Source organism: Cynocephalus volans, chromosome 6 (assembly GCF_027409185.1).
Source record: "Cynocephalus volans isolate mCynVol1 chromosome 6, mCynVol1.pri, whole genome shotgun sequence".
Lineage (NCBI taxonomy): Eukaryota > Metazoa > Chordata > Mammalia > Dermoptera > Cynocephalidae > Cynocephalus > Cynocephalus volans.
The window spans coordinates 48,573,620-48,599,626 of NC_084465.1; the positions used below are offsets into that span (position 1 = coordinate 48,573,620).

Here is a 26,007-nt window from a genome sequence, read left to right on the forward strand (position 1 = left end):
GTCAAGAATAAGACATAGTCTGGACCAAAGTTGCTTTTATATGGAAGTCCCAGCCACTATCCCGTTTCCTGGAGATGAATCTCTCCCAATTGGCAAGTTCCACCCCCACTCTACCCCCCCCCCCAGATAAAATGAGACCTACTAACTTCAAGGACAGTCTACAAAGGTCCTGTACCAGTTTTTATTAAAGCGCTTTTCCCCAGATACTTGCACCCTATAAAACCTAAATCTTAAAATTAAAAAAAAAAAAAAAAAGCTATTGAACATGCGGACAAAGGGAATCTTAGTTTTATGCAAAAATGCAACCACGTATGAGAACTGCGCAAGTGCATGGTCCGTATTTGAGTGAAGTCATCAGACGTCATTTCACTCTCTTCGTGATTTGTAGGTTGCCAACTCATTTCTCAGGGTTTAACGATCATAACGATAAAAGTCAGTTTCGCACCCTGTCAAAGACTTGGCCCGTTGCCTTCTCCTTCCCGGCAATATTAGATTCAATTAGGTCTTGTCCCCTCATTATCTGTGAGGACTGAATTCAACCCTCGCCTTCTGGCGCAGGCTAATTTCTCCAGGAAAGTCAAAATATCCCTCAAAGGATCAAAGAGCTCAGCCATAGACAGAGCCTCCGGAGAAAAGCGGAGTCGATGCGTCAAATTAAAGGGGCACCTCAGACCTTATTTCTCGCCGCAGTTCTTTGGGTTTGGGGTTAGGAGGATCAGGAGGGACAAGAGGGATGGAGGAAAAGGGCTTGATCCCCAATCCGAACTGGAGACAAAGGTGAGTAACTGCGCGCGGGGCGGGGGACGGGGACGGGGAGACCAGCAATGGGAGGTTCCTCGGCCACCGGCCGGGTGGTGTGACTTCAGGAGGACTCAGAAACGGGCCAGGAATGGGTAGGACAGAAAGGTCCCAGCCCGGGCGGGCAAACCCGCTCCTCGCAGGAGGAGCGACGCTGGCCACGCCCCTTCCCGGCCCGGCCCCTCCGCGGCCGGCCGGGAAAGGAAACCGAGGCGGGTACCTGGGTCACGCGCCGGGGCTGCCCGAGAGCCCCCGACTTCCCGGGCTGGCGTCTCCGAGCCGGAGCGCGTGCCTCACGTCCGCCCGCCCCGCCCCCTGCACGCTGCGCATGCGCGGCCGCGCCCCGCCCCTCCTCGGCCGCGCCAGGGGGATGGGGTGGGGGCGGGGAGCCGGGGTGGGGAGGCCGCCCCAGCGCCCGGACTGCGAGCACGCGAGTCACTCCCGCCACCCCCGGCGCGTCACGGTTCTCGGGCCCTCCCTCGACCAGCCCCTCCCTCTGCTCCGTTTTCCCCTCCTCTCCCCCGCCTCCTCCGACCGAGCGGTGACTTAAGCAACGGAGCGCGGTGAAGCCCATTTTTCTCCTGCCTCGCAGCCGTGCCGGGGAGCTCGCGGCGCGCGGCCACCACACTCTGGCCCGAGATGAATGCTGCGGCAGAAGCCGAGTTCAACATCCTCCTAGCCACCGACTCCTACAAGGTAGAGCTCGGGCCCGGGCAGGTGATGGAGGCGGGGCGCCCTGGGGACGAGCGCGAGGTTGGGGCGGGGGCCGGCGGGCTGGGGCAGGTGAAGCTGGCGCTGCAGTGAGGAGGAGGTGGGTGCAGGAGGGATGGAGGGATGGACGGCAGGAGGCGGGGCCTCGGGTGCGCGGCTGGGGGCTGAGGCGGGCCCGAGCCGGCTTGGAGCTCGGGGCTCGGGGCTCGGGGCTCGGGGCTTGGGCGTCGCCGACTGAGCGCGCGGTCTCCCTCGGAGCACGACCTCTTGTCCCCGGAATGGGTCGGCCTGGGTAAGGATCGGATCAGTTAGGTAACGGCCCCTGCGGCTTGGCGGTGGAGAGAGGGAGAGGGGTTTTCCCCGCCGAGCTGGGGCCCACGCGCTCGCCCCTGGCTGGGCAGGTAGGTCCCTTCCAGAGGCAGAGGTAGGAGAGGTCCTGGTAGGGGCTCTAGAGCGGCCACGTTCCTCTGCCTGTGGCCTCCGTGTGGAGGACACAGTCTGTCCAGGGTTGCGGTGGTGGATTCTCCCGCCCCACTGCACTGGGCTCCGTTTCAACCCCCTTTGCACCTAGTGATCGCACATGCTCCCTTGTTGCAGAGGTAGATCCGCTCTTATCCCTTTAGGGTTACTACAGGGTTTCTGTGAAAAGGAAAGTGAAACACTTAGAGTTAAAGGAATTGTAGTTTCAACCCTTTAAAACGTGTAGAGAGGGAAGTGGCACAACGTTGTGTTGATACGCCTATTGAATACTTGCCGCCCCATTAATTTTGTTTGAAACTCACCCACATTAGTAAAGGGAGGAATAATTAGAGAAAAATCTAGCAAATATTCTTTCCCTAGTTTCCAAATTACATGAAGTAAACTAGACTGTACTTTTCTAAGTTTTGTTAGTCTAGACACTTATAAGATGAAATGTCAGACCAGAAAACCCCAGCTGCAGTAAATTTTAGTTTTTACTTGGGTAAAATGATGGCTTGGAATATAGGGGTAAAGCATAGTACTGTCATGTTCATTTTGGGTTTGTTGGTTGTTTTTTTGTTTTTTTTTTTTTGCTTTTTGTTTTGTTCTTAATTCTCCTTAAATATTCCTAGAAACTAGAGAATCCCATTTTACTTAAGTTCTGTTTTGTCCATTTCTTTCCAATCGTTTTTTAAGATTCTGTTTAAGATACGTAGGTGTGTCATTTAAATAGTCAAGATGCATCAAGTAATCTTTTAAATGGAATTTTAAGGTGGACATGTACACTACTGCAAAATCATAATACTATCAAATATGGTCCTTGATAATACTGTCAAGTATTCTATGGTCCTTTACTTGGTCTTAAAACCTTCTCTTGTGTTCTCTTAGTTCAGTTGCAGTGTTTTCAGTATATTTAATGGTGACTTTAGAATAGTCTGATAGCTTTGAATAATTTCTTTCTAAACATTCATTTTTTAAAAATAATTTTCAGTTTGTTTTTTAATATTAGCTTATGAAATTGTAGGTGGAATTTACAATTGTATTGTAAATGGAAAATGTAAACGGAGGTTGATTAGTCTAACTTTTAAAAACAAAAGGGAGTATAAGTTCCTTTAGTTTGCAGTCCTCTGACCATTATACATAAGGAATGTAAAATAGCTTTAACATAAGTTTTCTGGGATGCTTTTAGTTAGAATAATGAATTACCTTAAAGTTTTCTAATCCTCTAGCAATGCATACTTAACTGCAGTAGAATTTGCACCTATTTAATAAAGTTTATGCCTGTCCATTTTCAAGTCAGAGTGGTATATTTTATCCCCTTTGTAATATAAAAACTTTTCAGAAGATTTTCGTTTTAGTGAGATTTTTTATTTTTCCCCAAAAAATTCCCTCAAGTGGATTCAATCAGGTTGATATGTTTTATACCAGTGGCTTCCAGCAGTACTCTAAAATAGACTGTATATTCCACAGTCGCATTTTAGTCTTTAAGTTTCACTTTTCTTACATTTTTAGTGGTCCTTATATCCTATTTCCTATTCTTACCTTTTTATCTTACGTGAAGAAGTGACAAAAATAATAATCTTGAGATTAGAAGTAATGAAACTTTTATTTGGAAATTACATAAGAATGTTACATATCTTATCAGTGCTTACAAACTATTGGCCAATTAAAGTAGAGAACTAGTAGCTTTAGATGTACAGATAAAAAGAGCAAAATATTGTCGTCTTCTTTCTAAAACTGAAGGAAGAATAATTGATCTAAGCACTACAAAAAGGGTTTTTGCAAGTAGATAGGGTGATAGCTAAGCATATGACAACATGTGAGAAGTTTGTTTTTACTTCTATCCTCTCAAGAAGATCTAGAACAATTTGGACCAAAGGAGGAGCACTGAAAAATATATGTTCATTTCTGTAACCTCATACTTTTATTATGCGTAATAAGGAACTTTGAACATAGGCAGATGTGGTTCTTCCATTTTCATCCTGGGTTCTTGTTACAAATAAAAGGTACACAATCTTAGTGTTAGTTATTTATATTTTCAAAATAGCTTAAGGCAGTTATCTCCTGGGTGTGTTTACATTATGCTGAGCCAGGTAGGGAAAAGATGCATTTTGACTAGTCTTAGCTATTACAGTGCTTAAATAGCATTTGGAACTTTTTTGTAAAGGAGACAAGATAGTTTTTTCCATTTACCTCTGCGATAGCCATTGATGAGTTTCCAAATAAGCGTGGATCATTAAAAGACACTTTTCTGTTCCTTTCCCTTCTATGTAAATATTGTTTGTAACAAACTACAGCACAGAATAGTTTTAACATTTCTGAACATTTTACCTATAGCAGATTAATGGAAAATGTTGATTGTGCTGTAGTTGGAAAAGACATACAGTGTACAAAAGTAATCCCTAAGCAATTTATGGTTTAAACTGCACCACACATTAGTTATGAAATGTGCTGTCCAGTGTAGGTTGCTTCTCAAAAGGCCATTTGTGAGCTAAGAGCTGTATAATTTATGTATGACGATTTGACATTCAGGCAGCTTTTTAAAAAAAAAAAAAAAAGATTTTGCTTCCTCTAATGGCAGAATAACAAATCTTAGAAATTTGGTCTTTTTTGAGAAAAAGATTGGGAGATTGATGAGAATCATTACATAGGCAAGTTTGTTCTGTCTGGGACTTTACCTTACCAGTGTCTTCCTCTGAGCTGTTCCTGTTTTTCATAGTTGCCTGTCTTTCACTGCTTCTGAATGGATAATACTGAAGTTGTCACAGTGGCTCTCATAGCAATCTGAGCCTTGTGAGGAGTGGGACACTGCTATAGTTTGTACCCCAGAAACTATCTGTGCATTCTTATGATGCATCCTTAAAGATACGTCTTATACATATATTTCAATTTTTTCAGTAGAATTTTATATTATAAATTATACGAAAAACTTGGGCAACAGAAATAAAATAATAGATATATAAGTCATGAATATACTTCATAGGAAGATTAATTTAGGCCAGTAATAATTGTATATATCTTGCAAAACAAAAATACCAGAAGCTGGTGTCCTCTTTGTAAATTCATTTAATCTGGTTTGAAGGTGTAGCAAAGAGGCACAAGTTATTAGAAATTCCAGACCAGAAGGTTTAAGGGAAGAGGCAATACAATGATTATAGATGGTTTTGCAATTTCTGTCCTTCCCCAACATAATATAATCCAAAAATCCTTAAGGTATATTTATGAAATGATTCTTGCTTCAAAGCCAAATAGCAATGAATTATTTTCTGGGGCAACAAACGGATTCCCAGGGCTTAAGAAGTCTTAAGTAACACTGAAAAGAAGAAAGAATCAGTTATGATTTTTGCTGTTTCTGCACATATTTAGCTTTGAGAAGAGGTAGGAAGAGTTAGCCAGTGGAGAGCTGAGTGGATCCTTTTCTGATTGCCCGTAGATATTATATCGATAACATAACTTGCCTGTGACCTTGGGTATATGCTTTTATATACACGTTATTTTTGTGATTGTCTATTAGTTAAAAATAAAGGTATAACTGAAAAAGTTGGTTTGTAGTAGTGGCCTTTGATCATGTCATCCCACTATGGGAGGAAAGATCTTGGAAAGACATCAAATCAACCTTATGGGACATGGAGAGAAGTATGTAGAGAACATTAGACTTTACTCTTTCCAGAAGAATTCTATTCAACTTAAATATATGTCATACTTTTTTTTTTTTTTTTTTTAGTTGTCATCCTTGAAACAAGGATATTTTGCCTTGGGAATACAGTTTTTGATGCAATTACTTAGCCAACACTCTATGATGGAAAAGCTACCTCTTGTTACACACACAGGGCGAGAACTTTTTTGTTCTAGGCATTAAAATAAGAACAGTTGTTATCATCTAGTATATGATCATTTTTAGAAGCTAATCTTTTCATGATGTAAATTAATCACATAACTGAAATTGTTTTTTTAAAAGAGCTACATGTCCTGTGTGCCTGTGTTGTTTACCGTGCATGTATTTATGTCCAGACAGTGCTCTATTAGCAGCAGGATGGCCATGCCAGTGTAGGAAACATTTTTAGTTGTAAGGCTTGCTGAGGATATTATCAGATATTTTCTGTTTTGTCTACATCTAGTGAATAATTTTATATGTATTGTAGAACCATTTTCTCTCATGACAGAAATCACAGCAGTACTAAAAAGTTAATGATTTAAGAGCTTTCTTTTTGTAGTTCACTTTAATTTTGAACACTATGAAACTTTTTGTTAGTATTACTTGATTTTCTTACCCATTCCTTCTATAGCCTTCCCCATCTCAATAAATCCCCGTTGTTAACCCAGTCGCTCAGGCAAAAATCTAGGAGGCATCTTTAATTCCTCCCCATCGTTATCTCCCACACCCAATTCATCAGCCTAGTTCTCCTTTACCTCCCAAAATACTGGGCCAGTTCTCTAATCTAAACTAGTCTTCGGCAGTAGCTTCTTAACTCCTGCTTCCACTGTAGTCACCCTGTAATCCATTCTCCACCCACCACCCGGGTGATACTTTTAAAATGTGAATCAGACCATATTCATCCCAGGCTAAAGCACAGTGGCACTTGAAATAAAATCCAGCCTCCTTGTGATAGCCTGTAAGCCTTACATGATTTTGTTCCTGCCTATCTCTGACCTTACAATGGACCTTCAACATCCCCACCTACCAGCCCCCATAATCTAAGCACCAGCCACACTAGCCTGCCTTCTGTTTTGTCCCTTGTGCCAAAGCATTTCCTGTGTCCATGTCATTTAGGTCTTTCTCACATGTCACCTTCTCAGGGAAGTCTTCCTGGGCCCCCATTTAAAGTAGTCTCCCAAGCCCCCGGTAGCCCTTCATTCTTTTCTAATTTTTCATAGCATCCATCTTGATCTGAAATTGTTTTGTTTATGTATAGATGGTCCCCAACTTACAATGGTTTGACTTATGATTTTTCGACTTTAAGATGGGTTTATGAGGACGTAACCCCATTGTAAATTGAGGAGCATCTTATATTATTTTTCTCTTCCCCCTTCAGCCCTCGTTAGCCTTATGAAAATAGGGACCAAGTCAATTTTACTTCCCCGGCCTCAGCATCTGAAACAGTGCCTGAAACAAAGTGGGTACAGAGTATATATTTTTGAAATCATATTTTGGCTATATTCTTACAATATTTACTAAGAAGCTCTGCTTTAAAAAAATTCTCATTAAAACAATGTGTATATGTCCGTATAAATAGATCTAAATATGCTTTGTATTCTTCCATAAACTTATTAGGTGTTAGTAGCTGGTTAATAATAAATTATGTTTCATGGTTAATTACCTGCAAATTTGCCTAGACAACCTAGATTCTTTAGCTGTATTCTAAATCTGTTCTCTTATGTTTCTCTGAAGTAGCTTTTAGAGTTCCAATTAATCAGCCTAGACAGTTTTGTATCTTAAATGATACTTGTTTTCAGAGGAGACATTCTGAATACTTATGCAAAAGTATGTTTTAAAGTACTATAATTAAAGAACATAGTGGAAGTAAAGCTTTAAAATTATAAACATTTTAAATTATTGTCCAGAACTGGAACTGCATTTGTATGATGAAAATTTTTAGTATACTTTTACATCAAGATGGAGTTAAATTGTTTAGAGACATTTTCATTCAGCTTTTGACTGCTTAGTCTTCTCAAAAAAGGAAAATAGTTGATTTGCTTTCTAATACTTTCAAGTCTGATACAGAAGAAGTAAATATATAAGATGCATCATTAAGTAAAGAAGGTCAGACTGTTGAGAAACACAAGTATGAATCTGACTTTTATAAAATTGTGCTATGTGATCCAGATCTTTTTTTCAAATTTCACTTTACCATGGGTGACTTTTCTTCTATCTCACTACTTAGCCTCACTAGAGGAGTTGGAGTTACTTACTTAGATTGTAAACTGGACATTTTCATTTTTACGTACATCGGGTGTATTTTTAGGTACAGGTGCTTTTTCTAATCAGTTTCATACGATGTTTATTACTAGAGTTTTGTTCATAAATATATTTATCTTGTTTTCCTATTTGGGGTAAGTTGACAATAGATTTAATTGCTGTGGATTTTGTATTAGTTACTTCTTAAATCTTCTTTAACTGACAGTGATATATATCAGTTTTTGAGTTCTAACCTTTAAAAGCCCTGACATATAGTTGTAGGTTTTGATGAGGCCTTTCTATACCTTTTAGTATATAGATATCTGTTGTACCTGAGCAAAACAGAAAGCTCCAAGCCTGACTTAGGCTCTCAAATCACGTTACTATAAAAATTTACATCCAAGGTTGTCTGTTAGCAGTAGTAGAAGAGGCTATTTTTATAGAGCTGCAAGTACGGTTCTATTGGAGAGGAAGCAGAGGACATTCATTCAGAAGTGTCAGTGGAAATATATTCATTTTAGAATTCTTGTTCTAAGCTATGATGATTCTTTAGGAGAGGCAAGTTTTAGTGATTGAGATTGTGAAGTCAACGAAAGAAAATGTTGGCTTTCCTAAATGAGATCAGAGCTAAACAGGAAAAATGGTTTATGTTCACAGTGGTCGCCCATAAAACTGGGTCTGCAAAGATTTATTCCCTCATTGCCCATACCTTAAATTTTAAGGCATTATTATTCCTACTCTTTCAACTGAGCAAATACACATTCTTTCAGTTATTTTGTATTGGTAAAATCTTTTAATATGCTTAAAACAATTCAAATTATAATAAACATTCACTTTTTGCTTTTTTTTTCTTAAAACAAAAGCAGATACATTTTCAACAATGGCCCTTACCTAACTAAGTTCATGGGAAGGAAATTTGTGCAAAAACCTCTTCATATTTTTAAACTCATAAGAATTTGATGTTACACTTAATAGGAATTTATTTCCTAATTAGGAGGTTATTGGGAAAAAAGGAAGATTTGCAAAACAGGGTTTTTTTCCTGCTGCTGTTGCTTTCATCCAGGTTTTCCTAGTGTGACTATGAAGGCTAGAAGGGATCATTCTCCCTACTTCATTATGTGAATGAAGTAGTCACGAGAAGTTATTGACTATTGATTTATCGAACATACTGCATTTAGGTAGTAACAGTGCAAATTCTGCTGACTTTCATTTTATCCTTTTATGTCATGTGTGTGCCCCACAGGCAGCTGCTTTTCTCTTCTGAACAAAGGACTGTTCCCCAAGACCAAATACAACACTTGTCCAGCTTAGAGGCTCTGTACTTCAGTTCAGATTATGTCTTTGTAAAATTTAATACTACCCTGTGATTTCGATTTTAAGATACTGAGCTATTAAAAGTATAAGTAAGATACTTGCACTTATTTTTTATTCTACATAGCCAGGAAAAAAAACTGATCAATAGCAAGTAAGAAGTAGAGTGTCTCTGGTTTTGAAATAATTTTGAGCCTTTTCTGTTGTGGTTTATATTCTACTCTTCTGGTGCTTTCTAACTAAAGTATTTTTCTTTATATAGGTTACTCACTATAAACAATACCCACCCAACACAAGCAAAGTTTATTCCTACTTTGAATGCCGTGAAAAGAAGACAGAAAACTCCAAAGGAAGGAAAGTGAAATATGAAGAAACAGTATTTTATGGGTTGCAATACATTCTTAATAAGTACTTAAAAGGTACTACTATTCCTAGTATATTTAAAAACACTGCTTCTATGTAACTCTTCATAATTTTTTCCTATATTGTTATATTCTATTATTTGAAGTAACTATTTGTATGGTTTAATTTTGATAATTATTTAGTTACTTTAAATAACTACTTAGGGGTTCTTTTTAATCTGTTCATTTGAATGTATCAAATTTTACAAATTTGGTGTGTGTGCTTGGTGTTCTGAGAAAGGCTTTCTGAAACTAGTAAATCTTAGAAGAAGTATAGAAAAGTCAGTAATTTTTGGAAGCTAATCTGATTTGTTAATAGACTTTAGTGATTAATTCAAGGTAAAGGATTTGTTCTTGACCTGGAAACTCATTTTGAGTTATGATAGCAATTATAATTACAATATTTTTATATTTGTCAGTTTACCTTAAAGACCTATTTTTCAAAACTACCTTTAACTGTAGACTTAGTTTCAAATTCATTTTCCCCCTCCCCTACATTGTGGGGTGACATGCATTTTTAAGCAGAAAAATCCCCAAACTAATTTCTGTGCTTTCTTATTTGAAAGGCATTGCTAGTCTATTTTGTGGCGGTGTTTCTAGGGGGAAAACAGTTCCCAAAGATCTTATATATCTTGGAAAATTTCATGTCTAACCTTTTGAAATAAAAATAATATAGATTAAGTTGAATTATGTGCAAATTAAGTTGATTTTTCATAATCTTGGCTATTTTAAGATCGGACAGATCAGATATGTCATACTATTGAAAACCTAACTAGATATCAAAAATACTTCTTTGTGGCAAGACTTCCCAAGATATTTTAAATGAGTTTACTAGTTATCTTGTATAAAGTTACCAAAGACTGATGGCATATTTTAATTCAGTTCTGCAGCTTAAAACTTTGTAAAATTTTATTTATTATAAATTATAACTAAATGTATAATTCTGAAATATTGTAAGTGGTTCATATGTCTTACCTTATTTAGTCTTCACAACCGTCCTATAAGAAGGTACTCTACTATTACTGTCCTCATTTTACAGATAAGAAAAGTTAATTAAAAGTGTATTTGGGGGGCAAAAATTTAGTAATTGTGGAAATTACTGGCTTACCAGCCCAGAAGACATCACATCCTTTATGTATAAAGTGAGAAAGTTCAACTAGAAAATGTAAGAAGCTTTTGAATCATCTCAAATTTGAAAAATGTCTAAGTTAATAGAGATAAAAAAGTTATCTTCATTGAAGTTAATTTATTGTGACTTTTAAAAAATACTATGCAAATAATAATTTTTTCTATTGCACATATGTTTTTAAAATAAACTAACATTTATGCTTATAGTGAGTGGTTGGAATTACAAATTTCTGTCTCTGCTGTTGACTCTGGGTCAATCATTTAACCTCTCAGTTTTAATCCATAGAATGGGTGACGTAGCTAGATATTAATTTTATGACAATTCAGCACCTCACAGAATGCTTTTAGAAGTGTAAATAGGACATGTATATTCTTTTAGGTAAAGTAGTGACCAAAGAGAAAATCCAGGAAGCCAAAGAGGTCTACAAAGAACATTTCCAAGATGATGTCTTTAATGAAAAGGGATGGAATTACATTCTTGAGGTAAAACACGGTTTTAGATTTTGATTTGTTCTTTCTGTTCCAAATTTCTTACAAAATAATTTGAATAGAGGATTAGACTGTTATTATAACTCTTTTCTGCTTATGATCCGAATATAATGGCCATTTTAGACATTCTTGTGAACAGTTATGGGTAGAATTTGACACCCTCCTCATCCCCCATGGTGAGTCATTAGCATATAGAATCTACATCAGGTCCAAGTGCAGATGACCCTTACTCATGGATTAGAGGCCCCGACCCCCACCCGGTCGAAAATCTGCTTATAACTTTTGACTCCCCAAAATCTTAACTGCTACTTCAGTATCTCTTGTGTGGCGGCCACACGCCACTGCATGCCCTGCCTGGAAAGAGGGGAGCGAGTTACTTAAATATTAGTTAAGTAGTGAAGTATATAGCCTACTGTTATATATCATGATGCCTTCAGTGCTTTTTGTTAAACAGATTTTTCTTTTATTTAATTACCTTGTTCCAGATCACATAAATAAACTGTTAGAATTTCTGAAACAGCTTACCTTCCTAGGCAAAAGTTAACCACAGCTTTTAGCTTTAAAAAGGGAGGGGGTGGTTCTGAGGGAGGGTACAGTTAAATATCCAGTAATATACCACGTAGCAAATAACCCTCAGCCTAATTTTGGAGGGAATTGTTGCTTTTATTAATATCACTTCTTATTAGAAGTGATATTTGGATGTTGACTGCCAAGCTTCTGTGAATGGCCCGTCTCTCGTGGTTTCAGGTCTACTGCCAGAATAAAGAGAGAAGGTTCTTCTGCAGGGATTTTCTTCCCTCTCTTCTCTCTCTCTCTTTGTTCTTTAATAGCAATCCCTTATTTTATCTTTCAATCTTTAGCCTTTCTTTTATGAAAGTGACCTATGTAGAATAAAGTTGGTATTCTTGGAATACTTTTAGAATATCTTGGAATAAACTCATCCTTTCTTTTTTTCTGAAAGAGTGAGGAAAAAAACAGCTTTGTTTTGATCAGTTTGGAATCATCCACCTCTTCTAGTGATAGATGTTCTTAGCAGAAGCACTTGATAGCATTGAATTTAAAAATTAATATCAGTACCTAAGTTGTTAATAATTTTAAACTGTTTTAGGAGGATAAGAATATTCCAACTAGTTACTAACAATATAATAACATCTATTATTGCAATATCTATGACAATAATTTTAGCTTCTGAAAATGTTAAAAACCCTAATAAAACAGGTAATTGAGTATCTTCTGTTGAATGAATAAATTCATTATTGTCTCCAACCAGAAATATGATGGGCATCTTCCAATAGAAGTAAAAGCTGTTCCTGAGGGCTCTGTTATTCCCAGAGGAAATGTTCTCTTCACAGTTGAAAACACAGATCCAGAGTGTTACTGGCTTACAAATTGGATTGAGGTGAATTGTTTCTTGTTTTTTTAATTCTTATTCAACATAAATTCAGCTGGCATTCTAGTTTAGAATTTGCTGCTAATAACGCTATGTAATCTCCTACAATTTACTTAACTTTTCCAGACCTCAATTTTCTTATCTGTAAAATGACAGTTAGACTAGATAATCTTTAAGTTTCCTTTCAGTGAAATCTAATGTTCTGAGATTTTATCTAAATCAGATTGTTGAGAATTACTACTTTTAAAGCTCATTTGGCTTCCATCTTATTTGTTGCCATTTTAAACATATACACATCTTAGAGCAAAATTAGAAAAATAGCGCACATGCATTTTTAGTAATTTAAGACACTTTATGGATATTCTGTTCCAGTTAGACTACAGGAACTTTGTTCCAACTATTAATAACTACTTTCTTCATTCTTCTTTAATCAGTTTGGGTCCTGGGCCTAAAAGGAAGGGTACATTATGGGCTATTCATATTGCAAGCCTATTTTTATTTTTCTTGCATGTACGCCTTAGTGGTCATGTTTTCACATAATCACAGTTTTGATGGTAATCTCCTAATTTCTCAGTAATATAATATACATTTTTATCTATAGGAAGAAATACCCTAGAAAGCAATTATAAGAATACCACCTTACTATCTGAGAGGTGTTTACTTAGTTCTTACAACTGACTCTTTAGTTAGTTTGTTGGTTAAACTAATTTGTTGTTGTGTTGTAAAATAATACAGTTGAGATTTACTTACAAAGACTGAAAAAGTTTTTGAAAAAGTAAGAGGTACAAAAATATGTTTGAAATACATTTTGCTAAATGGACAGGAGATTAAAAACATGCATTAGACTCTTGATGGGCCATCAACTTACTATTATAGGCTCAGAAAAAACTGTACAGTTAACTAAAGGTTTTAAATAGTTTATACCATATACATGCATTAAAACTGAATTACCTGAACTCTAAGTAAGTAAAAGGAGAATGTATCTTATTAGTTTTTATGCAATTGTTATAGTGTTTGTACTGGCAAATATTTGATTTTGAGGGGATAATGTTATAAAAACATGAGTACAGAAGTTCTTAACCACATCATCCAGGCTAGCCTTCAATGCCAAAAGTTCCCAGACAGGTAATAAATCTTATTTAGAGAATTTGTCATCTGTGGATAAACTTTTTTTTTTTTTTTAAAGTTTTCTGACTGAGGATTTGGTCAATAACTATTGTTCCCTTATGTCTAATTGAATTTGCCTAAAGCAGATATTTATTTATGGGATTTATGGGAATGGAAAACTAGTTACCATTGCACCTTGCTTTGTGTACAGTTTCCTTTATCCTCTTCTGAAAGAGAAAAAACACTGGCCTTAGGATTTTTTGATTTTTTTAATAACTATTATTTTTGGTGTATTCACTAAGAAATCATAAAGTAAAAAGTTTTATATCAAGATATCTTAGAGTGGTAGTTTGTGAGCAAATACATAAATATCATTTTTTAGTAAAATAAACACAAATCCAATATGGGATTGTTAGATTTTTGTTTTAAAAAAAACATACATAGACCCTTGTTTTTAGTTGCTTATAACCTGAAACAGAATTTATATTGAGTTTACCTTCTTTCTACTAATATATATTATTTTAAGTTATTTCAATCCTAGGTGGGTATTTTTATCCAAGGCACAAGAATTTTATGGTCTGGTACTCTCTTATTGTAGTTTCTGATAGAGCCTGTGTTTTTTTAAAAATGTGTTTACTCTGAATACCAGGTCTCCAGAATAGAGTTTATCATAGTCACTTTGTATCCTTTGTGACTTTCTTTATGGGCACAGAGGAAATGCATCCTATTCTTATCAATTTCCAGCCCTAAATTTACCACCTTGTGGTCAAAATCTGTTACCACACCCAACAAACTTATTTATAAACTTGAAGATGTTCATCAGGCAGTCCTTGATTTAAAACATTTAAAATAATAGCACCAAATAGTATTTCTACCAATTCCCTTTCCTAGTATATGTTCAAAGTTATTAATAACTATTCATTGATTATTATTCACATAGTAGTAGTACACGGAATTTTAAAACACACTAAGCTTATTGAATTACTTCATTAATTTTAGTATTGGTACTAGAAGAAACCTTAGTCCTTTTATCAGATTTCAAAACAAGTTTAAGAGAGCCTAGGAGTTTTGCAGAGGTGTCTCAGGCTTACAAAGGGGCTGAGGAGCAAGCATTTTGGTCTAAACTTACCCTTTTCTTCCACCAAAAAACTCAACCAAACCTTTCTGCTATTAAGAAGAAAAGAAAAGATGATTTTAAAAACGATTACACCAATCAAATTTTCCTCATTTCACAGACAGGGAAATTGAGCACTGAGAGGTGAGCAGACTGGTGAACAGAATAGGTGCAGTGCCCTTTTTACTGTACCCCACCACTTCCTAACATCCTTATCCTGCACAGTAGAATAATAAAAACCATTCTGAAAGGAAATTACAGGTTCATTTACTTTAGTCTCAGTTTTCAGCCAAACATTTTATCTTGATTTGTGTGAGCAAATTGCCATTTTGGAAAAGTTTCCAACAAGGCCTACTTTATTAGACCTTGGATTAACCCAAACTAACTTGCCTTTTTTTCCCTTGCTTACACCTACAGTGATCTTTTTTAAAGGGCAGTGATTTTATTAAGAGTATTATTTAAGCTGATTTTGTTGGACTATGGAAAGGAAATGGTGATGTGAAGGATCACTGTGTCTGATAGTTATTTCTCTCCTTCCCTGGCATTTTTCGAGGGGTAAGGTCAATCTTCTATTTTTATAACTCAACTAGAGTTTTTCACATTATGTTTTATATCTTTCTCATACTCCTAGATAATATCAATATTTGAGTTGAGTTAAAATGTGAGTTGATTGAATTAAATTCAGAAAATGAATATTAAGTACCAGCTATATACCAAAAAAATGCTGGGCATAGAAATTAGAGTAATATATATCTCATTTAAGGGCCTTTGAGGGAGACGTGGCAATTCCTTTTTAACTAACCACTAATATCATTAAGAATTAATGCTGAATTGGCAGCAGAAAAATAGACAATTTTATCTAAGGAATTATGAAATGAAAAATTAACAAGGTTTTTTTTTTTTCTTGGAGGAGGAAGAGCTGAGGAAATGGCGTGGTGTTCTTAGAATGACAGATAGTCCAATGGGGACTTCAGTGTAAAAGTGAAAAATATAGGAGAGAAACCTTTAGATGGTGAACAGTGCAAGATTATGGAAGGCCTCAAATTCTATATGAATTGGCTTTTCCATGCCTGTGGACAGATGGCCATTAAAGGGTTTTAAGGAATCATGCAACCTGAATAAAACTTGCTTTAGCATGATTACCAGTGACAATATGAAGCATAAATCAGAGAGGCTAAAGATTAGAGGTAGGATAATAATGGGCATTGGAAAGGGATAAAAATTATTTTCAGAAGCAAAATGGTCAGAGATTAGTGGTTATTGGTTATAGAGTTTAAGTTAAGAATTGTATCAGTTTTCTGTTATGTAAAAAACTACCCTCAAAACGTGTAGTGGCTTAGAACAACTTTTATTTCTCATGGTTCTGTGGTTTACTGGATGGTTCTCTGCTGGTCTTACTTGGACTTAAATATCTGCATTCAGCCAGGGCTAGATATCTAAAATGGCCTCACTCCCATGTCTGAGTCCACAGCTCAGATAGCTGGGACTACTGGGCTTTACTTCATAACTTAGTTTTCTTCATAGCATGGTAGTCTTGGGGTTCTGAAAGAACAAGAGTAGAAAGCGGCAAAACCTCTTGAAACTGGGGCTTAGAAATCACACAGCCTGACTTTCACCATATTCTGTTGGTCAAAAGCAAATCGTAATACAGTCCAGAATGAAGGGATGAGGAAATAGACTCCATTTCCTGATGAAAGGAGCTGCAGAGGCCATATTTAATCAATCATAGGAGTCTAACGCTACAGTTTTATTCTTTTGAGATCACCAGATTGGCAAGTCCAAGGTTAAATAATCTTTATTTGTTTTTACTTGTTTTATTTATTGATCACTTAGCTGGTATTCAGTAAAAGCTTGATTTGTAAAATTTAATTAAGAAATTACATATCTTTTTTGGTTCAGCTCATTGTTGTCATCTTGGCAGCTCTTTCTAAAGCAGATTTGAAGGTGTTTCTAATAGCATACTATCTGATTTATAAAATAAAATAGAAAATTATGAGAGGAAGTGAATTCCCAAGCCATACTAATTAATATGGTTGCTGTGATTAAGCATCAGACTCTCTTTGGAGTTTCCTGGAAGCCAAGAAAAAAAGAAAACCAAGGAACAATTCTTATCAGAAAGTAGGAAACTAGCAATTCTTCCATTTCCTTATTTGGGAACTTATATAATAGTCACTGAATTACAAAATTGACACCTTGCAGGTGTATAGAATATGCAGAAATGTCTCATGTGACTTTCTTATAATAACCTCCAATAAAATCTAAGGACATAAAGCATAATTCAGTGAATAGAATTCTCTAGTGCCAAGTTACAGTGTCTCAAGTATGTAACTGACCAGTAGTCATATCAGATCCAGCAAAAAATTAGATCCAAGACCACCTAGAGGAATAAATGAATAACTTCTTTGGAACAGTACTATTCAAGGTGTAATTCATGGACCAGTGCTGGTCCATGACCTGTTTGATGCAGGTACACATTAAGTACAGAAGTCAAGAATAAGCATTTTGAAATTATGGCAATTTGACAGTGCCTCAACAGCCAAATGTGAATGTACTTTATAAAACTATCAATCCATGAGAGATTGAAAATTTTTTAAAAAGAGTTGGTCCTTCACCATAAATAGTCTTTCAAAATATTATTTGCTTCTTTGGAGCTTTTGATAGAAACTTGGTAATTTGAAGTTCTCTGTCATTAAGGGCCTGATGTGCTTATTTTTTTGGCTGCTGATTTGAGAGCTGAGCTATGTACTATATCTGGAATGTACACTGTAGGCATCCTGCTGTATAGTTGAGTGTCTAATTAATATTTATAATAGAAGTCCAGGACATACCTCCCGAGAAAGCTAGGATTTTCCTCAGAAAGAACCATTTTATGTATTAATATTTGTGGTTAATTTTGTTACTACAGACCATTCTTGTTCAGTCCTGGTATCCAATCACAGTGGCCACAAATTCTAGAGAACAGAAGAAAATATTGGCCAAATATTTGTTAGAAACTTCTGGTAACTTAGGTGGTCTGGAATACAAGTTACATGATTTTGGCTACAGAGGAGTCTCTTCCCAAGAGGTAAGAAACTGAAACAAACCTCATTTAATAAAATGTTGATTGCCAGTTAGAGTACCACTATGAACTTTTGGGGATCTTAATTGGGATTGATGTTGGTTCTAAGTAGGCTGCATTTTGAAATTCCAAACACTTAGTCAACAGATATACATAGTAAGTACCTACTATGTGTTGGTCTCTGTTCAATGTGCACGGGATATAGCCTTCAACAAATGTCACTGTCCTTTATATATTGGATGGATGGATGGATAGAAAGACAGACAGAGACAGACATAATAAATATATCAGATATCAATGCTACAGAGAAGCTCAAGGCAGTGTAAGGGAAGGGGAGGCACTATTTAATAGGTCTCCTTGAGGAAGTAATAGTTGAATCCTTAAATATTTAGGAAAAACTGAATCTTTGTCATAAGAACTATTGCCACTGATGATAGTAAAATATCTAAGACTAGCTGAAGACAATAATTCCCTTGGGAGCTATGCTGTATACTTTAAATAGGGGTTTTTCTTTTTTGGAGAATGCGGGGATATTTGGGTTTATGGTTGATTTTTTTCCCCCCCCTTCAGACTGCTGGCATAGGAGCATCTGCTCATTTGGTTAACTTCAAAGGAACAGATACAGTAGCAGGAATTGCTCTAATTAAAAAATATTATGGAACAAAAGATCCTGTTCCAGGCTATTCTGTTCCAGCAGCAGAACACAGGTAAAATTCTGTTTGTTTTCACCCTCCTATTATCTAATCATTTGTTTTTTAAAACTACTAATCTTTTTTACTCTTGTATTTGTAATTCAGTTATATTTTGTTCAACTACAGAGCCAAGTAAATCTTCATAACTTAAGCAATACACATTTAGTATTTATACTTTGTATAGTAATTTATATCAGGGAGGTAGAGAACTTTCAACTATCCTGGAAGAAACAATTTAAGAGTTTTTTTCCAATGCTTATATCGCTATATGTGTTTTATTTTAAGGGAGTTTTTCTCAATTGCTGTGTGCAGATAGGTTTTCATCATTATATTATGTCTAGAAGCATTCACTGTAAAAATGCTGTTCTTGTTTTTCCCTTTCCCCACTTTTCTACATGACCTCACCTATCTTAGCCCTGGAAATTATCATGTGGACCCAGTACCTTTAATTGTCAGAGAACACTAAGACCTTTTAATGAAAGAAAGAGTGTTCAGTTTCTTTTTGTCCTTTCTTATCTGCTTTTTCAAAACCATTTTTAGTTAAACTGGAAGGAAATTATAATCTAGGCTGCAGCTCCTCTGGTCCTAGAGTTAACTTATTGAAAATAAAAGAAAGAAAGAAAATAAATGGAGTTTTTAAAATGTATGTCAAACCTTATTTCTGGTTCTTATAACAAAATTACTTATTACAATCATTTGAGAATGTTTAAGTTCTAATCATACTTGAAAATTGCAGGGTGCTAAAACCAGCAGTGAGTTCAAAATAAATCTGAGCATTGTTGTTATTACTATTATTTGATGCATATTAATTGACCAGCTTTCATATGCAAGGCAGTCTGAATGCTGCATGGGGGTAAAGAGAGAGACAAAAAACTGACCCTATCTCTAGATAAAAATAATACATTAGTAAACCATCTGCTCTGTTGGTTAAATACTTTTAAAGAGGTACAGGTAAAGTGCTGTAGTGGTACAAGGGAAGGAAAGGCAGGATTATATTCCAATGGCAGGATCAGGAGAGCTTTTATAGAGATATACGTAAAATCTCGATTTCTTGAAGGAATGGTAAAATTTAATGGCAGACCTGGGCAATCATTTGTTCTTGGAGTAAATATTTCTTGCATGTTTACTGTGTGTCAGGCATTGTGGTGAATGAGCAAGAGTGAAAGAGAGTGTGACTGTGTTTAGGTAATAAGGGCTGAAACATAGAGATTTTGTAGGAAACATAAGGCAGACTAAGAAGACAGGTTAAAGTTACTAAGGGCCCTCAAATTCATTTTGACATTGAATGTTAACTATGTGTACATCATGCTAGGTTATTCTTAGTTAGGCATTTTCAAATTGGAGCAGGCACTGAAGTTTTTGAACAAAGAAGTAGTTACCAGAAAAACATTTTAGGAGATTATTTTGGTAGCAGAATATCCTATGGATTGATAAAAGGAAAACCAGAAGTTAGTTAGGCTTTATAGGAAGCTATTGCAACAGTCTTGAGATGATGAGGTACAGAACCAAATGGCTAAATAAACGAAAAGAAGTAGATAAATGTGAGCAATGGCTTGGGAGATAAAATTGTTCCAACTTGGCAGTTTGAGTTGGAGCTCAGTACAGAGAAGATTCAGCTAACATTTATGACCATTGCAATATCAGTATGGCCTTGTTAAACATTTTTACTTACAATTTTCAAGACTAGTGAACTCAGAAAATAAGGGTGTCATTAACAGATAAGAATTTTAGCATTAGAATATTTCTATTTTGGACTTAGATGTACATCTTTTAAAAATTTAATGTGGAATGCACATAGACCCTTCACAGATGGTTTTGTTTCAAAGCAGTAACATGAGTGTACCATAAATCTGAAAATAAGGGTGATATCATAAAGATAAGGACATTGAATGTGCGTGCAGAGTTAAAATTCACTTTATTTTTATGGTTCTTATAATATTTACTGCCTTTGTAAATTTGACTCCCTAATATCTAAGAATACGTAAGATGTTCTTAAAAGAAATATCTTTTAAACGGTAGCGTAGTATAGTGAAAAGAGCATTGGATTGAAAGTTGGGAAACCTGAGTTGACCCTACAGCTGACATAGTGGGTGGCCTTGGGCAAGTCACTTATCTCTCTCTTCTTCAGCTCCTCCATCCAGCCAGACAAAAAGAGGAGCTAAAATTTTGCGTCTCCAACATCAGAAAGTCATTGAGGATAAATAAGCTAACATCTAAAATAACTTTAAGATAAGAGAATCTATGATTTAGAGCATTACCTTTATTATAAATATTTCTTTAAAGAATATATAAATCTGGATTTAGAAATACTCAGTTACATAAATATGTTTCCTCAAACTTTGGAAAGGTATCAAATTTAATTTGATGCTTGAAATTGGGATAGGAGCATGGGCAGAATTCATTGAACAAACATTTATGACCTCCATATACCAAATACTGTACTAGAAGCATAGATGTTATGATTGGATTATGCAGAGGGTACTATAGGATGTATTTATGGGATGATGACATGAAGATATTTAACTTCCTACCTAACAAAGTGGATCTGAAGCCACGAAGAAAGCCATGGTCTAAGATACAGGTATTGGAAACCCTCAACACCAGGGTATTTTTGAAAACTTTGAGTGTTTCATGTAGGTTGTGTTATAGAAAGAGACAAGCGCTCGGGTCAGAGCCATGAGAAATGTGACATTTAACAGGTTAGATTGAAGAAGGAGAACACAGCATCTGGGAGAGACTGATGAGGAACCATAGAAATAGAAAAAAAAAATTGAAATATTGGAGATGTCATTGAAGTCAAGGAAAAGAAAGCTTCAGGGAAGTTCAGATGCCGTGGAGAAAGCAAGTAAGATAAGGACTGAAAATTGACAATTAAGTTTGCTAGACATAATACACACAAGCAGCAGTTAGATGACTGTACTGATAGAACTTTACTGAACAACTGCATAAGTAATGACCTCTAACAGCAGGAGTTCATTTTTACATTGTAAAGCTCTCTAGTGTTGGTATTCATTGAGCTTAATCCTCTCCATTATAAAGAGGACAGTAGCAATTCTGAATATGAAAAAGGGGCTTCTCTTCGTCCATATCTTAGTTTTCCCTTTAGCCTGCAGATGCTTGTGTGAAGTAGAGAACTGAGACTCATAGCTACTGGCGGCTCCTGTGGTTGTTAGGAAGTGTTGACTGTTAAATGAGTTTTGTGTAAACAGACTCTCATTTTGGACAAGAGCAGTCTCTGGGTAGCTTAGTCTTTATAGCCTTGAAGTATACATGCTCAGCTACCCCCCAGCATACCACAGACAGTATGAGAAAAGGTGTTTTACTCCAGTCCTTTAGAAAAGAAATTGTATAAAGTGGCAATCAGACACCAATGAGTAGGACTGTTTGAACAGTTTGGAGTTAACTTTACACCTACATGGGCTTTATAATAAAGGAATGGGCTATCTTACTTTCCATTATTTTACAGAGGAGAACAAGGTAGAGGCAGAGATGAAAATTAGAAAAATTGCTTGGCATAAGGAAATAGTAATAATTTTCAAATTTATTTTTTAAGTCCTAATTAAGAATTTTAAAAATTACCTACAGTATATATTAACCAGCAAATACTTAAAATTATATATTGAGTATTAATCTATTCAATAAGAAGAGCCAATACTGAGGACATGGCAAAAATCACTATTGCCATTCTTGTTTAGTAGAAACTCTCATACTTGATTTCCTGTCTTAATTATGTTTTGTTCAAACTATTGTGTTTTGCTCAAAATATTAAAAATGTTTATTCCCAGGGAATATATTAATTAGTAGTAGATAATCTATAAATAAAGTAAATGACTGCCTGTTACTGGCTATTTGAAGATATAACAGGTAAAGGGTTAGTTGAAAATACATATATATAGTATAGTATAAATAATTGCCTAAGTAATTACCTCTAAGTGTAAGATTTTGAAAGGTAAAAAAGACAAAATGTACATTCCTGCTATTATTGGTATAGGTTTCAAAAATTCACAGAAGGAAGCTAAGTGCTTGCATTGCCTACCAAAATAATGGAAATATGTATTCATTCTTTCTAATATCTTGGCATAAAGTATAGAGGGCATTTAGCAAGTGCTTTTTACCTCACTGATTTTAAATGAACAGATTCAGGGATACCAGAAAACACACAGTCGTTTATAATTAGTTGAATATGACTTAAGAGCTAAATAACTTAATAACTGTTGAAGAGGAATAACGTTACTTATAGTATTAAAAACAAATTGACAAAGGAGTGGTTTGGCCCAGATATTCCATTTGCCTTATGATGTACATTCATTGAACTATATCACTCACCTTCTCTGTGATGTTGATGGTATAGTATAGTAAGCATAAGACATGATTTGCAGTGATTCAGGAATAGATAATGTGTCTGCCTAAGTAAATCTGTATTTTTATTTTGTTTTTTAGTACCATAACAGCTTGGGGGAAAGACCATGAAAAAGATGCTTTTGAACATATAGTAACACAGTTTTCATCAGTGCCTGTATCTGTGGTCAGCGATAGCTATGACATTTATAATGCGTGTGAGAAAATATGGGGTGAAGATCTAAGACATTTAATAGTATCAAGAAGTACAGAGGCACCACTAATAATCAGACCTGATTCTGGAAACCCTCTTGACACTGTATTAAAGGTAAATTTTAATATGTAATTTGATTATTAAAATGGCTGTAGACCAACTGCATCAATACTATTTTTAATTTCATTTATCCACACACCATTTCAGTCAGAGCTATCTGAACTAATCCCTATATTTAAGAGTTGCAGCCCAGAGAGAGTAATAAATAGATTTGCCCAAGGTCACACAGTATTAGCAGAGAAAGTATAGCAAGAGTTATGGGTTATTTATATACTGTCAAGTAGGCAGTTTATGTACTATACATTTTCTTTTCTACTTACCTTCAAAATTAATTAACAGCATTATCATTTTAATCAATCCTGTGATTTGGTTTTAGTCACCAAGTTTATATTTGTTGTCTGTTTCTTTTATCACAAATCATCGCTAGACCTTTGAAGTTGTTAGTACAAAAAAATATATTCATGGTGATGTAGAATTAAAATAATTCGAAAACATTTCAAGTAGTTGTTTAGAGATACTGTTGATTCTTAATGTAGCAATATTGCTTTTTTTTTTTAAGTGTTCAAGACTTGGTTTGCCTTTTTCACAAAGCAATAATAAGAGTAGTTATTTGATGCCTTGTACTAGAAAAATGTAGTAAGTGCTTTACATAAAACGTGTCATTTAATCTTTGTAAAAAACTATAATAAATATTACTGTCTGTGCTATAGAAGGAGAAACAGGGGCTTTGAGAAGTTAAAGTAACTCGCTCAAGGTCACACACTGTAAAATAAAGAGCCAAGCATCCAATACAGGTCTCTGGCTGCACCCTTCCTACTTTACCACACTGTTTCTCAGCTAATGAGCAGATGATAAATTACTCCTTAAGAAAGTGGGACATAGAATCAAGGAGATCTTTTCTTATTTGGTTAAATTATAGGCCAATCTGAAGGTCTTAGCCTGAAATATTTGGTTTTAGAAAACTTAACGGGTTTCACATTTTTACTGTTATCTAATAAAAATGTACACAGCTAGTTATAAGAACAAACTGAGTTATCAATATGGAATTTTCTGATTGTTAGAATCTTCAATTTCTTTAGCAAAAGGAAATACTTTGGGAGAGGGGCGTTTCTTGTAGGTCTTCTGTGTCTCTGACCAAGCTTTCTGATAAATTTTAAATTTGTGTTTAAGTATTTCAGCTGCTATAGAACTTTCAGTAGTTAATGAATGAGTAGAATTATTTGCATATTATGCAATTTGTCTTTAATTAAGAGGAAAGGAGAACCTCAGAGAAAACTGTGGGTTATATATGTTTTATTTCCAGCTTCGTCTGCTTATCACAATTTCTCTGAACTTTGTGATTCAAGTGCATTTATATTTGAGGTATGTCAGACAGAATCAAACCAAACAAAACTATTGGGCACAAGCAGAATAAACCTAAATCAAAAGTATAATCTGAGTTTGTTAAATGATGTTTTGTATACTAATTAAAAATATTATATTTATTGTTTTTTTCTCCTAGTATTAAGGATATTTTTCTTGAATCTGTATAATTTTAAAGATGTGAGGGAAAAAACTTGTGTTGAGCCACTTTATGGTATAAATTGACTTGATAGGAAATAGCATTCCTGTTTCTCACATGATTATAAGAGGTTGGGACCAAATTTTAGGTTTATACATAGTGTTAGAAAGTCATTTAAGTGATCCAATTAATTTTTATATTCTCAAGATTGTCTAGCAAAGGAAAATCATTTTTTTAACTTTGGAAAGCTTTATATTTTTTTTCAGTTTTAGTTATTTGTATTGTTTGTGTATTTTTCCATACAGGTTTTGGATATTTTAGGTAAGAAGTTTCCTGTAACTGAGAACTCAAAGGGCTACAAGTTGCTGCCACCTTATCTTAGAGTTATTCAAGGGGATGGAGTAGATATTAATACCTTACAAGAGGTATGTGTTTTATATTAAAAGTTCCAATAAAGCAATCTTTATAATTTAGCTCCTTTTTATTAGTTTGATAAACAGCACATTAATAATTTCAATATAATTGTGAGTCTTTTCTGAAGTGTTTATGGAGATATGTGTCTTGTCTATGCATTGCTTAAAATTTAGAAATAACAGAAGCTTAAAATATAGAAATACCAGTCAAACCGTACTTACTCCCCCAGTCCTCATTGGTCACGCTGATGATGAGTCTAAAGTGTCACTATGAAACAAGAATATGTCAGTCAAGGAATATTCTTTGTAATATAAAACAAAAAGTATTGACTGTGCTCATATAGGTCTCAGTTTTATTAGAATGGTACTTCATGTACTCTAACAATGTAAAATTTGGATGATATGAATGGTGCTTTTTCAGAATTATAGAATGGTTTGTCACTTCTAAATCGAGCATTTACTGTCATTACTATTATTGTTAGATTTAGCCAAATAGTATAACTGTTATATTACCTTAAAACTTTTGCCTCTTTTGTTTCCCAAATAAGCTTCTTAAGAGCTATAATTTCATTTTAACTAATACTTAAATACTCCATAAAAATTAAGACTATCACTAACATTATAATATAGACTGTCTACTATTCTAAACCACTGACACTTTGATGTATACCAGTCTCAGATGGTGTACAGCTATGTAACACAAGTTATTAAAGGATGTCTCTGTTTGAAAGAGTGGTAATATTAGAGTAAGGTCAGTATCCAAATTATAAGTAGTTTGTTTTCCAAAGATTGATCTGAAAGGGAGAACTGATGTATATAACAAACAATATTTCTGTGATTAAGTGTATTTAGAGTTCAAAAAGAAGGTGTCTGGACTAGATCTCTCTTGCAATAACAGAAATGAGGTTTCTTCCACCCACTCTGCCA

The 26,007-nt window shown here is 35.4% G+C and overlaps 1 protein-coding gene across 2 annotated transcripts in view; it reads left to right on the forward strand.

The window, feature by feature from the left end:
- The first annotated feature begins 1,197 nt into the window (after positions 1–1,197).
- NAMPT (nicotinamide phosphoribosyltransferase) overlaps positions 1,198–26,007 on the forward strand; it is a 35,314-nt gene continuing 10,504 nt past the window's right edge. Inside the window, exons 1-8 of one of the 2 annotated variants that reach the window (XM_063100128.1) lie at positions 1,198–1,494; positions 9,438–9,594; positions 11,084–11,187; positions 12,464–12,592; positions 17,710–17,868; positions 18,433–18,569; positions 22,995–23,220; positions 24,973–25,092. In XM_063100128.1, coding sequence (XP_062956198.1) covers positions 1,438–1,494; positions 9,438–9,594; positions 11,084–11,187; positions 12,464–12,592; positions 17,710–17,868; positions 18,433–18,569; positions 22,995–23,220; positions 24,973–25,092 — 1,089 coding nt within the window. In that variant the 5' untranslated portion in view covers positions 1,198–1,437. The remainder of the gene's footprint in view (positions 1,495–9,437; positions 9,595–11,083; positions 11,188–12,463; positions 12,593–17,709; positions 17,869–18,432; positions 18,570–22,994; positions 23,221–24,972; positions 25,093–26,007) is intronic. The other variant, XM_063100127.1, reaches the window with a different exon arrangement.